This window comes from Hyla sarda, chromosome 10, assembly GCF_029499605.1.
Source record: "Hyla sarda isolate aHylSar1 chromosome 10, aHylSar1.hap1, whole genome shotgun sequence".
Classification (NCBI taxonomy): domain Eukaryota; kingdom Metazoa; phylum Chordata; class Amphibia; order Anura; family Hylidae; genus Hyla; species Hyla sarda.
In genome coordinates this window covers 120391821-120406779 of record NC_079198.1, presented here as the reverse complement: position 1 = coordinate 120406779, position 14959 = coordinate 120391821, and the positions used below count along the sequence as shown (strand labels likewise).

General features: G+C 42.9%; 1 protein-coding gene across 4 annotated transcripts in view; it reads left to right on the top strand.

Annotated features, from left to right (window-relative positions):
- The window catches only part of UBE4B (ubiquitination factor E4B), a 91406-nt gene extending 79705 nt beyond the window's left edge, over positions 1–11701 (top strand). For 3 of the 4 annotated variants that reach the window (XM_056543528.1, XM_056543529.1, XM_056543526.1), the window contains 12 exons: positions 80–218; positions 1315–1414; positions 1797–1924; positions 2054–2152; positions 2281–2516; positions 4052–4178; positions 6029–6173; positions 6345–6479; positions 6579–6770; positions 6972–7146; positions 7560–7706; positions 10610–11701. In XM_056543528.1, coding sequence (XP_056399503.1) covers positions 80–218; positions 1315–1414; positions 1797–1924; positions 2054–2152; positions 2281–2516; positions 4052–4178; positions 6029–6173; positions 6345–6479; positions 6579–6770; positions 6972–7146; positions 7560–7706; positions 10610–10671 — 1685 coding nt within the window. In that variant the 3' untranslated portion in view covers positions 10672–11701. The remainder of the gene's footprint in view (positions 1–79; positions 219–1314; positions 1415–1796; positions 1925–2053; positions 2153–2280; positions 2517–4051; positions 4179–6028; positions 6174–6344; positions 6480–6578; positions 6771–6971; positions 7147–7559; positions 7707–10609) is intronic. The other variant, XM_056543527.1, reaches the window with a different exon arrangement.
- Positions 11702–14959: the final 3258 nt, after the last annotated feature.

The window sequence follows — 14959 nt, the reverse complement described above, 5'->3', positions numbered from 1 at the left end:
TTGGTCAGTATATACAATAATAATGACGTGTATTACATGCATTCTATTTTATTTTATTTGTTTATTAAACATTTTATAGATCAAGATCCTTCTTCGTTTTCTGAGCCCAAGTTTCCTACTGAGTGCTTCTTTCTGACCTTACACGCTCATCACCTCGCCATCTTGCCTAGCTGCCGGCGTTATATCCGTCGATTAAGGGCCATCCGGGAGCTGAACAGGTTAGCAAGTTTGTATAATAAATTAAATTGTAATTTGCTCTGGGTCAGTCTATATGCCTTGATAGGATGTGTTGGGATTGACATTAGGTTTGATCTCGCTAAATGGTGGAAAACTGTAACACCTTGCACCACTGCTACTAATGTTAAAGCGGCTTACGTTGATCTTGAGGATAGCCCATCAGTTTTGGCTGGATAACCCATTTGGATACAAGGAAAATTACCGTATATACTCGAGTATAAGCCGAGTTTTTCAGCACTATTTTTCGTGCTGAAAACGCCCCCCTCAGCTTATACTCGAGTGAACAAAAAAACGCTTCTGGCTTAGCTATGAGGGGGATGGTCCGGGCCGTCCATCTGCGGCTATCTATGCTGCAGGGACCGTCTGGTGGGGAGGGTTAGTCGTTCTGGGCTGTCCATCTTCACGGGGAGGCCCTCTTCTCCGCTCCGGACTGGCCGCGGACTAGTGACGCTGCATTGATGCCACCGCGCAGGGACGTTCATGTGCATGGACGTCACAGACGTCTGCTGCGCACGGATGTCCCTGCGCGTTGTCGTCAACGCAACGTCACTAGTCTGTGGCCGGCCCGGCGCAGAAAAGAGGGCCTCCCCGTGAAGATGGACAGCCCAGAATGACTAACCCTCCCCACCCAGATGGTCCCTGCAGCATAGATGGCCGAAGATGGACGGCCCGGTGAGCAGAAAACAAAAGGGGGGTGTCTGGATGATGACTAAGGGATTGACAGGCAGTGATGATGATGGGGGTATGGATGATGACATGGGGGGGGGGGATGATGTATTTCCCACCCTAGGCTTATAGTCGAGTCAATAACTTTTCCTAGAGTTTTGGGGTGAAATTAAGGGCCTCGGCTTATATTCGGAATGGCTAATACTCGAGTATATACGGTAATTATTAGCAAGCACTTTACTTGAATTGATTTGAGGTTCCCTGAAGTTGTAACAGGTTTTTTCATTGTACCTGAACTATATTTACAGGATTGGGTATTTTGTGTACGCTATAACTATGTGGCTTTATCATTGTTCATACATTTTGTGCAAACCTTAGCTTACTTAGCCTTTTCTTATTACCAAACCCCAGGACAGTGGAAGAGCTGAAGAACAATGAGAGTCAATGGAAAGATTCCCCTCTGGCTGCCAGACACAGAGAGATGTTGAAACGTTGTAAAACTCAGCTCAAGGTTTGTATATATTTTATTCAATATTTTGTAATGCACAGAAAGACAGGAGATCTACTGAACGGACTGTTGTTTAATGGTTGTTTTGTTAAGAAAATATGAATTCTTTTATGCATTTATCTTGTATATGGTGTGTCTGTACCAGCCTCTATTAAAGGGGTTGACCAGAATTAGAAAAAATTAGCTGGTTTATTCCAAAAACAGCACCAGTCCTATTCTCAGGTTGTTTGTGGTATTCAGCTCTGGTCAATTGAAGTGAATAGAGAAAATCTGTAATAACACACGCAACCCTAGTACAGGTGTGGCGTTATTTTTGGAAGAAATTAGCTCTGGTTTTCTGTTAGTGGATTAGTTACTATTTTTTTTTCTTCCCTTCCCATTGCAGAAACTAGTACGTTGCAAGGCCTGTGCTGATGCCGGTTTACTAGATGAAAACTTTCTGAGAAGATGCCTCAGTTTCTATGGAATGGTTATACAACTTGTATTGCGCATGGTGGATCCTGCTTATCCAAGGTTAGTTTTTGATAAGAAGCAGGGTCTGTCCCTCAAAAGACACTAGGTGGAAATTACCTTTATAGTGCGTATTGATACTAATATGAATGAATTTGTTGTGTTTTTTTTTTGTTATTTCTTCTCTTCCAGTATAACGCTGCCTTTAAGCCCAGACATTCCCAAGATATTTGCTGCACTGCCTGAGTTTTATGTAGAAGATGTAGCTGAATTTTTGTTTTTTATTGTGCAGTAAGTAAACATTGGCCTTTTCTATTCTGTTTGTGTACTGGTCCTGTGAATGCACATATTCTATTCATGTGGTTCTTGTTGATCTTTTCTGTGGCTTTGCTCATGGAGTTTCTTGCGGTTTCCTCCAGATATGCTCCTCAGGTTCTTTTCGAGTCCTGTACACAGGATGTGGCTACGTTCTTGGTGGTGCTGCTATGCAACCAGAATTATATCCGAAACCCCTACCTAGTGGCTAAGCTGGTGGAGGTTATGTTTGTGACTAATCCAGCTATTCAGCATCGAACTCAGAAGTTTTTTGAGATGATCGAAGGTCACCCTTTGTCTACCAAACTTCTCGTGCCCTCCCTCATGAAGTTTTACACAGGTATGGGACAGTGTAGCAGATCACAATGGTTACTATATTTTCTAAAATGTTCAGTCTATTCCATTATGGCTCAACTTATGTGTATTCACCACTTATTTTGGGTTGAGTTTAGGGCTGCAGCTAACGATTATTTTAGTAATCGATTAGTTGTCTATTATTTCATCGATTAATCGTAAAAAATGTCAAGATGCAAATTAAATAAATAAATTAAGGTTCAGCTTATTTTACTTGAAAAATTATGTATAATGGCCATATTAAAAGTTTCTAGCGTGTGATTTGACCAAACAGCAGCAATTTTTTCCCCTTTTTTTTTTTTTTTTTTTAAACGTTTGTTCCGGTTGCTGTACAGGATAATTTTTAATGACCCTGTACAGAAACCAGCGTAAATTTGATATTGCAACATGGGTAACTATCTGAACTATTAAAATAAAATTTTAATGATTTACCAACATTTAATTTCAATAGTTCAAACAGTTAGCCATGCGGCAGTATCAGATATGTAAAAAAAAATTTTTGTATTTTTTTTTTTTTTTTTTGTATAGCAATAGGAAAAGGGGGGGCTAATTTTTATTGGTGGGGCGGTTTATTTACATTTTAATTTTTTCATTTTTTTACTTTTATTTTTTTTTTATTTTTATATAGCACTTCTATACACATGGGTGTATGTGCAGACTGCAGAGCATTGCACCCGACCCATGTCTGTAGTACAGACTCTAGTACTACAAACACTAGGCTGCAATGCTCTGCACATACTACCATGTGTAAGCAGTGTATATGTACTACATACACACTGCTTTACCCATGGGGGTATGTTCAGAGCATTGCACCCTTGTGTCTGTACTACGGGCACTTTATTAAGTAGGGCCATTATATTTCCCCCCTGTGTCATTATACCCCTCCTCTGATTGTGTCCAGACTGAATAATAATTATATAGTCTGAAAAGACTATAGGCTGTGAAGAGAAAACATGACTGTGTTGCATCCTATTTACATTGCATCCTATTTACGTGCACTGGCCAGCAGTCCCAGCCTACCACAAGCCATTCCTAATAACACAGTACTTGCGTATTTGCCTATTACACAGGTCTTTATTGATCTGCAATGCAAAGTATAGGCTTAGTTGACCATTATTTACATTGTTGAGGTCAGTGCACTTGTTATGATACCTTATAATGAAGACTAAATAATTAAGAGCTTTATAAATCTAATAAAGAGAATTTGATGTGTACAGGACCTCTGTGCTGTTCCCTCAGTGGCTAATGGGCAGGAATGTTAGAAATGCGCCTGCCTCGCATGCGATGACCGTGTGTGTGTATGTATTCAGACCGTTCTTTCATGTCTTCTGCAAGAGTGATTCCTTCCATTAGTTCCGCTATGTCGACTTGCAAAATCAGATTTTCTCTGGTTCTCTCTTGGCCTCCAGCTCATCTTCAGCTCTAGGGAACTGGCGTGTTTCTCTGCAGTGACTGTTTCATCAGCTGCTCAGTCTTCAGCCCAGTCCTGAGCTAAGTGAAAGTTTCTGCTTCTCTTTCCAGATGTTGAGCACACTGGTGCCACCAGCGAGTTTTATGATAAGTTCACCATACGCTACCACATAAGCACCATCTTCAAAAGCCTCTGGCAGAATCCGGCTCATCATGGCACCTTTATGGAAGAATTCAAGTGAGTGGCTTAGGACATAAACATCAGCATGCGATTGTGTGAAACAATTTGTCCTTTCAAGAAAAAAGATCTATAATACATAACCAAACAAGCCCTTGGCACTGAATGAAATTCAGCTCTGTATCTGGGAGGCATCAGGAGAGGTGGCTGGCATATAGCACACACAATAGATGAATCACTTTAGTTTGTTATAGATGCTCTACGTTCAAGGAGAATTAGATAGCAGACTCATCCCAATGTCAACAATTGATTTCTGTGGATGTGTATTGTTTTTTGTTAAGCTGTGGAGTAAATCAGCTTATACATTGACTACTTACAATCAGCCTATGGTAGGAAGGTACACATTTAGGAAATGCTAATTTTTAGATGGGGCTACCCCTTTAAACCTGTGCTTCTTGTCACTAACATTTTTCAGATTTGTTTTAGATAAACAAACATTCCGTTTACTTAGTTTATTTTTTTTTTTTTTTTTAAATCTTACAAAGTGATGGTTTATGGCACGTATATGCTATTTATCATCAGTGGGAGTCCATTCTTTGGGACTGCTACAGATTTTTAGAATGAAGGATATTGCTGCAACCTTTTCACTGTTTATTTTGTGCAAAATGGCAAACTACAACTTCTAGCATGTCCGGACAGCCTTTGGCTGTCCGGACATGCTGGGAGTTGTAGTTTTGCAACAGCTGGAGACACACTGTTTTTTGTAAAACACTGGGCTGCATGCTGTGCAGGAAAGCTGCAGCCAGGCCACACTGCAGTTCCCAACTTGGCCAGGTGTCCAGGAGTTTCGCTGTGCAGGGAAAAACGGTAAAGAAGTTGCAGCACTACACTATCCCTTTCTAAGATTGGAATACTCTACAGTACAGTGACCCCCCGACCTACGATGGCCCCGACATTCGATAATTTCAACATTCGATGGCCTCTCAGAGGCAATCGCATGTTGAAGGCAGCATCAACATACCATGCTTTTGTATGTCGGGGCCATCGCATAAACGGCTATCCGGCAGCGCTTTACTGCTTCAGGTGCCACCGGATAGCCGTTTATGGTGCCCCGTGTGGTCCGCTGACGATCACTAACCTGTCCTCGGGGCTCCGGCGCGTCCTCTTTGGGATCCTCTACATCGTCGGCGCTCTCCATCGACGTAATCACGTCGCTGTGCACGCCGTCCCTTCATCCAATAGGAGCGGCGTGCGTAGTGGCGTGATGGCGGCGACGGAGAGCGTGGATGCCGTTGAAGCAGAGGCCTTGCTGGAGCGTCGGGGACATGGCGACGTCGATGGACGGCGACATCCGGGGCAGCGGTGACGGTCCGGAGCGGCGGGGACAGGTGAGTACAACTTCCTCTAACAGTGATCTACAACCTACGGACCTCCAGATGTTGCAAAACTACAACACCCAGCATGCCCGGACAGCCAACGGCTGTCCGGCCATGCTGGGTGTTGTAGTTTTGCAACATCTGGAGGTCCGCAGGTTGTAGACCACTGTCCTATACTTTACATTGCACGGATCCCTCAACATGCGATGGTTTCAACAAACGATGGTCCATAAGGAACGGATTACCATCGTATGTTGAGGCACCACTGTACATGTCTGTAAATATTCCTATCCTTGGTGCTTAAGCAATGGCCATTATAAAAGTAAAGAAAAATGTATCCCCAATCCAAAGGAACCCTAGCCCACTGCAAAACCATGTGCTTACTTTTTGGTTTATGGAACACAAATATATAGGGTTATACATATATCCACACTATTCTCGTTGTGTCATGGCTCATTTAGCTATGATGCTGATGACTGCATTGTGTTCAGCTTTTCTGCCAGCATTGATGTAGCGGTGTTCTTTTATCTGCAGCTCGGGGAAGCAGTTTGTGCGCTACATAAACATGCTGATAAATGACACCACCTTCTTGCTGGATGAGAGCTTGGAGTCCCTGAAGCGAATCCATGAAATTCAAGAGGAGATGAGGAACAAGGAACACTGGGATCAGCTGCCTCGGGTTAGTCACAGGGCTGTCAGAGCTGGATAGGGCGCAGTTCAGTGGTAACAAGTCACTTCCATTCCAGTGCTCTGGTCCCATCTGCCCTGAGCTGTATTGAGCTGTCATTGGAATCCTGTTGGTTATGTTACAGACATTTATTATACAATTGTACTGATATTTTCTTCTCAGGATCAGCAGCAAACCCGTCAGTCCCAACTCACTCAAGATGAGCGCGTCTCCCGGTCCTATCTTGCTTTAGCCACAGAGACTGTTGACATGTTCCACATTCTTACCAAACAAGTACAGAAGCCGTTCCTCAGACCTGTGAGTGTTTCCTTTATGGATTTTCGGCTCTTTGTTCCCATAGTATTTTTTTTTTCCTTTTGTCCTTGCCATTATATAATTCGCTTCCTTGTCCTGCAGGAGCTTGGACCCCGGTTAGCAGCCATGCTGAATTTTAACCTGCAGCAGTTATGCGGACCTAAGTGTCGAGACCTGAAGGTGGAGAACCCAGAGAAGTATGGGTTTGAACCAAAGAAACTTCTGGATCAACTCACTGACATCTACCTGCATTTAGACTGTGCCCGATTTGCAAAGGCCATAGCAGATGACCAGGTCAGTTAGCCTCTCCTGAAACTGCGGATATCACACACCTGTACTTCACTTTGGCCTCTAGGGTGGTAGCGCTAGCGATGGACATGTGTTTAAGTATTTTACTTATTTATGGCCTATGGCAATCATTTCACATACAGACACTCTTCGTGTGCCATTAATCCAGACTTCAATAAATTGCTTATTTTTGCTCCCTGGCCTCAGAGATCCTATAGCAAAGATCTTTTTGAAGAGGTGATATCCAAGATGAAAAAGGCTGGAATTAAGTCAACGATTGCTATTGAGAAGTTCAAGCTCTTGGCAGAGAAGGTGGAGGAGATTGTGGCACGTAACGCTCGGGCAGAGTTTGATTATAGTGATGCACCAGATGAGTTCAGAGGTAATTCACTTCAATGTCCTAAACATCCATTATACCAGTTTTCTCATATCCCCTCTAAGACCCCCTTGTTCTTGCAGACCCTGTCTGACCATGTTTTACATGGTCTGTAATTCATTTACTGGGGTGTAATGTTACACTTCCTCTGCAGTGATGGAAACCCCTGTGCAATGAGAAAATTGATCCATACTACAGGGGGATTGTACATCCAGATGTGATTTCCTTGGGATTTCAGAAGGTTTGGCTTGTATTTGGGAGAGGTCCCTGTTACTTACTTTGTAGTAGCCTACAATTGGAATTGCATGTTTTAATGCTTTGTACGGGTTATCAGATCACAGATGGACAAAAAGCTGTAAGTAAGGAGTGAGAAATTCATGCATTACATTTAAAAAATATATTCTTTCCACCAAATCTAGATCCACTGATGGACACTTTAATGTCTGAACCAGTGAGGCTGCCATCTGGAACCATCATGGACAGGTCGATCATTCTGAGGCACCTTCTTAATTCATCTACAGATCCCTTCAATAGACAAACACTTACGGAAAGCATGCTTGAACCAGGTAAAATGCGTTCTGCCCCTTGCAGGTAGTAAATATGTAGGTTCCTTTCTTTCACAAGAATACTATATAATTATACCCTTAAGTTACAATATTGGTTCCAAGGTAAACATTATGGGGGAGATTTAGCAAAACCTGTGCAAAGGAAAAGTTGCCCATAGCAACCAATCAGATTGCTTCTTTCATTTTGCAGAGGCCTTGTTAAAAATGAAAGAAGCGAGGTGATTGGTTGCTATGGGCAACTTTTCCTCTGGACAGGTTTTGATAATTCTTCCCCTATATGTCAAAACCTTTTGTATCTTTAATGGGCACTGATATGACAGGAGAGAGCACAGAGGAGTGCTATCAGGCAGGAGAGAGCACAGAGGAGTGCCATCGGGCAGTAGAGAGCACAGAGGAGTGCCATCGGGCAGTAGAGAGCACAGAGGAGTGCCATCGGGCAGTAGAGAGCACAGAGGAGTGCCATCGGGCAGGAGAGAGCACAGAGGAGTGCCATCGGGCAGGAGAGAGCACAGAGGAGTGCCATCGGGCAGGAGAGAGCACAGAGGAGTGCCATCGGGCAGGAGAGAGCACAGAGGAGTGCCATCGGGCAGGAGAGAGCACAGAGGAGTGCCATCGGGCAGGAGAGAGCACAGAGGAGTGCCATCGGGCAGGAGAGAGCACAGAGGAGTGCCATCGGGCAGGAGAGAGCACAGAGGAGTGCCATCGGGCAGGAGAGAGCACAGAGGAGTGCCATCGGGCAGGAGAGAGCACAGAGGAGTGCCATCGGGCAGGAGAGAGCACAGAGGAGTGCCATCGGGCAGGAGAGAGCACAGAGGAGTACTAGCCCACACTCACTTACTGGACTTTGTCCATGCCTGTGCTTCAGCTTGGACAAAGTCATGATTTTATAAGTCATGATTTCTATAAAAGGGAAATAAACATTTTCTTATGAAGTATATTAGAAAGGTTAATGTTTTGCCAAGATGTACAACAATCTGACACTGCCCACTTAAGAGTAACTCTATAGAACACTTGTAATTCGTTCCAAAGTCTCACAAATGTAACAGTATTTTACATGGGCTCACTGTAGAATCGGATAGTAGACGTCCTAGCGTATTATTGTTTATGGCCCAAACAAAGTTAGTATAGTTAATGCTTTCAATCTGTAAGCCCATATTTATGATATGATCTGCAGACAGTGAGATGACAGGACGACCAAATCAAACATACCTTTGTTAGTGTTTATGGGTTTGCCACAACTTCCTGTCCCATTATAGGGGCGTAAAAAAAAAAAAAAAAAAGCAAACAAAACAATTTCCTTGCACACCTGAAATATTGGATTTTTATTTGGCTTCTGATGCCTTCATATTAGGGTGTTAACATACAGATTCACTCTAGGTGGGGTGAATGTTATTTCTGCAATTAAACATTTATCTTTATAGGCAGGCAAAGCATATATCCACCTCAGACTGATATATGTATACTTTATGTACAGTGATCCCTCAACTTACAATGGCCTCAACATACAATAGTTTCAACATACAATGGTCTTTTCTGGACCATTGTAACTTGAAACCAGACTCAACATACAATGCTACAAACATTGAAACTTGTCAATGGCTGGAAGAACCGACCAATCAGAATGGACACTCACTGTTAAAACCCCTGTATTACTGAAGTGCATGCACTGGCTGTCTGGTAGCACCCCCTACAGTACAGGGAGGTATTACATGTTCTGTACTATTAACCTATGCCACAGTTAGCTGCTCTTTTGGACACAGGTAAAGGCGGCTCCATGTTACTTTTTTAGGACACTGTGTACTGTACAGGACCCTGAAGAAGAAGCTCCTGTCCTCTACATAGACAGTGATTTACAGCTCCCAGCAGATATTTCTTTTATATGTAAGGACTTGATTTATCTGTATTAGTTATCTACTTATTTTTGTTTAATCCTCACTTTTTCCTATTTTTGGATGACATTTTAGTGGCTTCAGAACCAATTACCAGGTTTCCATAGAGTTCTGGTCTCAACATACAATGGTCATCCTGGAACCAATTAATATTGTAACTTGAGGGACCACTGTGTATTGCATTTGTGCCGATGCAGGGGAAATGCCGGCCAGTTAAAGGAGTATTTCCAGAACAACACTCATCGCCTATCTGCAGGATAGATGCAGAGTGTCTGATCAGTGGGGGATGACCAAGGACAGGGGTCCCATGTTACTCCGATTAAACGGATTACCAGTCAGATGAAGATGACAGAGCTCTGTACTCAGCCATCCTCAATGGCGCACAACAAACATGTCTGACCGCCGCTTGATTCAAATGAAGGGGCACAGAACCCCATCAACGTGATCAGCGGGCGTTCAAGCAGTCAGACCTTCATTGATCTAAATGCTAAAGGATATCCATAGCTTACCTGCCCCTAGCCCCCTCCATTCATGTCTATGGGAGGGGGCGTGACGGCCGTCACGCCCCCTCCCATAGACATGAATGGAGGGGGCGTGGCGTGACGTCACATCCCCAGTCCCGGAAACCCGGAGGTTTCCGAAACTGGAGATTCAGCACCCGCATAGAATGCGGGTGCTGCAGGGAGATTGCGCGGGGTCTTGGCAGCGGGCCCCTCGCGATCAGACCTCTTATCCCCTATCCTTTGGATAGGGGATAAAAGGTTTTTGCCCAGAATAACCCTTTAAGCTATACACATTGGGGGAGATTTTTCTTAACATGTGCAGAGGTTGACCAGTTGCCCATAGCAACCTATCAGATCTCCTCTTTAATTTTTTTGGAATGCCTCTGAATTTTAAAAGACACAATCTTATTGGTTGTTATGGGCAACTGGTCAACTTTTTCTTTTGCATATGTTTTGATAAATCTCCCTCATTTTGTTCCAAGAAGTTTAAAATCTGACTATTTTATTCCAGTGCCAGAACTTAAGGAGAGGATCCATGCGTGGATGAGGGAGAAGCAAAGTGGCGACCGATGACGCGGCAGTGAATCGCGGAGAGGTTTGTCATTCTGGAGGCCGCCACAGCAGATGAAATCCTGTACATATATTTAAATAATATCACTCGCAGTGAAAAGCTCACTTGATGAGAAATAAAGGGGATTATATTTTCTTAACGAAGGCCAGCAATTACAGTCCACAAGGCGGAGGCCTTCCGCTCATCTGTGTGCAGGCGGACAGAAAACATCAAGGTTTCACTACAAGCTGGCGAACAGCTGACTGCATCAATGTATCAGTTTTTTTTGTTTTTTTTATTTAATTTTTTTTTTTCTGCTGCTGCAATACCGCCTCTTTCTTTTTTCCCCTCCTTTCCTTACTGCCAGGATACCAGTATAAAAGGATACAGGAAAAATATGAAAATCTGTTTTGGACCGAGATCGATCTTGCCACTCACGCTGTAACCCCTGACACCGCTGAGATGCGCTATTCTGGGACCCGATGCAAAGTCTGATTAGTGGAGCGCTCTTTTATGATCTCTATCTGTATAATATATGATATATATCACTGAATATATATTTATATATTACTAGCATATTTGTTTTAAGCTTTGCGACTGCAAATGTTTTATCACAGGCTTAGGTGCTTTACTTTTTTCTTTTCTTTTGCATTTATGAGCAAAAAGAATTATAATATATATATATATATATATATATATATATATATATTATAATTTTTTTTCTTTGTTTTTTTTTTAAAGAGCGGCACTGGGAATTGTTTTTATTGCTGACTTTTTTTGATATTCGGGGAGGTAATGATCTGCCAGGTTACACCCCAACCCTGCTTTGCACACCCTTCCTCCTGCCTATGTATGAGAGCATAATGACCTGTCTGTGAAATCTCGGTTTGCACCTATTGTTTAGCCTTACCAAAGTGATTGGTGCCAGGGGGACTGGCATGTGCAAAGGTTTTTTTTGTTATTTTATTGTTTTTTTTTTTCTTCTCTTTTGCTTCGTTTTTTTTAAGAAACCTTTTTTGTATAACTGCCCTCCACAACATACTTGAATTCCCGTACTCTCTCCATGTGGAAAGGCAGGAAACTTTTAAAATGAAACCTGTAAAAAAGAAAAAAAAGACATATGTTTTCCCCTCTCCTTATATTTTCAGTTTTCCTGCAGAATTTACTCCCTCCTTCCCATTGAGTTATAGAGTCTGGGGGGGAAAAAAAAAAATTAATCAATAAATGATGACGACATTGCAGGGATCGTGTACTGAGTGTTCATTTTGTTGCATTTACAGATGATATTGCATTTCACACACAGTCAGCCATGTTGTGCATGAATCGTACAGTAGCTCTGTACCTTGTGTGTAGCATGGCATTGTGACTCTTAAAAAGGTATTCCACACTCCCCTTTTATTTTTGCACCAAAGCTCAGTTGCGCCTACCTGACCCTCCAGGAAAGGTACGTTTTGCTTTTATACCTGAACAGCTGTCCTATGTTTGCAGCTCTTAGCAGCAAATTGAGCTGACAGATTTCCTATAAAACTCTTGCTCTCAGTACCATGACTTCTCTGGTGTTTTTACTGCATCCCCCTTCATCATGGCACCATCATGGAGGACTTTCTCGCATCGCTGTAGGGTTAGGAACGGAGAGGTTTAAAAGGGTCCCTTCCCATACATACCCCAGTGCTTTCCTGTTCCTTCAGGTATAGGGCAGAGAGATGCACTGAAGAGGGGCAAGCCTGGTTTCCTTCCTCCATGGAAATTCCCTTTTCCCTAATGTAGCGGCCACTTCCATATCAAAAGCAATATTTATTTGGCTTAATCGGGTAGGGGACCACCTTTAAAAGGGGTTTCCCCAGACATCCGGTATTACAACATTTTTCTCTCCTGAAATAGGCCTCAGGAATTCTAACAGATGCTTCTGCAAAGTCAGTGAGGTTTGCCACCAGATCCTCTTACTTGTCTAACTCTGTCCATTGAGTTCTCTGACTTAAAGGGGTACTCTGATGGAAAACAATTTATTTCAAATCAACTGGTGCCAGAAAGTTAAACAGATTTATAAATTACTTCTATTAAAAAAAATCTTAACCCTACCAGTACTTATCAGCTGCTGTATACTACAGAGAAAGTTCTTTTCTATTTTGTATTTCGTTTCTGTCTGACCACAGTGCTCTGTCTGTTTCAGGAACTGTCCAGAGCAGTATAGGTTTGCTATGGGGATTTGTGCCTGCTCTGGAAAGTTCCTGACATGGACAGAGATGTCAGCAGAGAGCACTGTGAGCAAATAGAAAATAAATTAAAAATGAAAAGAACTTTCTCTGTAGGATACAGCAGCTGATAAGTACTGGAAGGATTAAGATTTTTTAATTCAAGTAATTTACAAATCTGTATAACTTTCTGGCACCAGTTGATTTAAAATAGTTTTCCACCAGAGTACCCCTTTAAGGCTAGGTCTGGTAACACCTTTGCACAATTTGCCTTAAGGGGTTTCAGGTGTTTGGATCAGAGTTAGGCGGGGTTCACACCACGTTTTAGCCATCCAGCTGCGGGATCTGATGGGAAATTTTGAAACCGTCCGAAATCTCATTAATTTAAATGCACCGACCAGTGTCGGATAGTGACTCCGGTTGGCTAAATTTTTGTACCGTATCCTGGCTGTACTGAAAAACGTGGTATATTGTTGTTTGAAGTCCGGCAATAAAAGTGATCCGCCTGCGAGCTGTCCAATTCAGAGTGGTGTCCTCCAGCAGAGATCTACCTAAAAGCTTCTACACATACCTGAAAGCCATTGTGGAGCAGCAGCAAGATGGCTGGGAGCTACTGCACATGCCCCAGAAGTAGTGTACCTATTACCTTCTATGGAGCAGCAGAGAAGCGGCCAGTCTGGAAACTACCGTGCATGCTTGGACCTCATCCTATTCACTTGTATGGAGCAGCAGAGAGGCAGCTGGGCCCAGGATCAGTTGTGCATGCCTGGAAGTCGTCCTGTACACATCTTGTGTAGCAAGAGATGTGGTGGGAGCTGCTGCGCATGTCTTGGAGCTGTCCTGGCTTAGCTGGGAGCAATTTCACATCTTTGGAAGCCACCCTACTTTAGAGCAACAGAGAGGTGCCCAAGCTGGGAAATACTCTGCGCATGTTTGGGGGCATGTTTACTTCTATGGAGCAGCAGACAGTAACATTTCTCGTAAAATTTAAAAAGCATCTACCGGTAACAATTGGGTGAATTTGGTGCAAATTCTAATTAAACATCTTAAATGCTGCGTTTTTACTTAATTTTATTTTTTTAACTCACAGTTGGCCTAGTGGTGTGATCTTCATTTATATATCCCGACCTATTCCGCAGCACTGTACATGCATTGTCCTCATCCCAAAAACTATTGTGTGTGTGTGTGAGAGAGTCAGAGAGAGGAAACCCCATTTAAAGGGGTACGCCGGTGGAATTATGATTTTTTTTTTTCAAATCAATTTGTGACAAAATTAAACAGATTTGTGAATTACTGCTTATTAAAAATCTTAATCCTTCTATGACTTATCAGCTGCTGTATGCTCCAGAAGAAGTTGTGTAGTTCTTTCCAGTCTTACCACAGTGCTCGCTACTGACACCTCTGTCCGTGTCAGGAACTGTCCAGTGCAGAAGCAAATCCCCATAGCAAACCTCTCCTGCTCTGGACAGTTCCTGTCATGGACAGAGGTGTCAGCAGAGAGCAATGTGGTCAGACAGAAAAGAACTATACAACTTCCTCTGGAACATACAGCAGCTGATAAGTACTGGAAAGATTAAGATTTTTAAATAGAAGTAATTTACAAATCTGTATAACGTTCTGGCACCAGTTAATAATAATAATAATTTTTAAAAAATTCTCGTTTGGCTCCATTGGGGGACACAGAAACCGTGGGTATATGCTGCTGCCACTAGGAGGCTGCCACTAGGCAACAAAAGAAAGTCTCCCCCTCCCAGCAGGATATACCCCACCTACAGACTCTGAGCTTTCAGTTTTAGCTTAGTGTCCGTAGGAGGCAGACACAGGTCTGGAGTTCTCCAGACCTTATCTTTTATTTTCTTATTTTTTTAGTTTAGGGATGTGTATGTAGATTTTTTTTTTTCTCCCTTTTTATTTCTCCCTTTTTAGGTGGGGGTTCAGGAGCATAGCTCTTGCTGTTCCCCCATTTGCGAAGAACGGGCACAGGCATAGAGTTATGCACTGTCAACCCCTTCTCGCCACCGGTCAGCGCCTGGGATTGCTCCTTTGGGTCCAGGTCCCCATACCTACCCTGCTTGTCTCACTGTCTCAGCCCAGCATGATGCAGGTGTATAATAGCTGG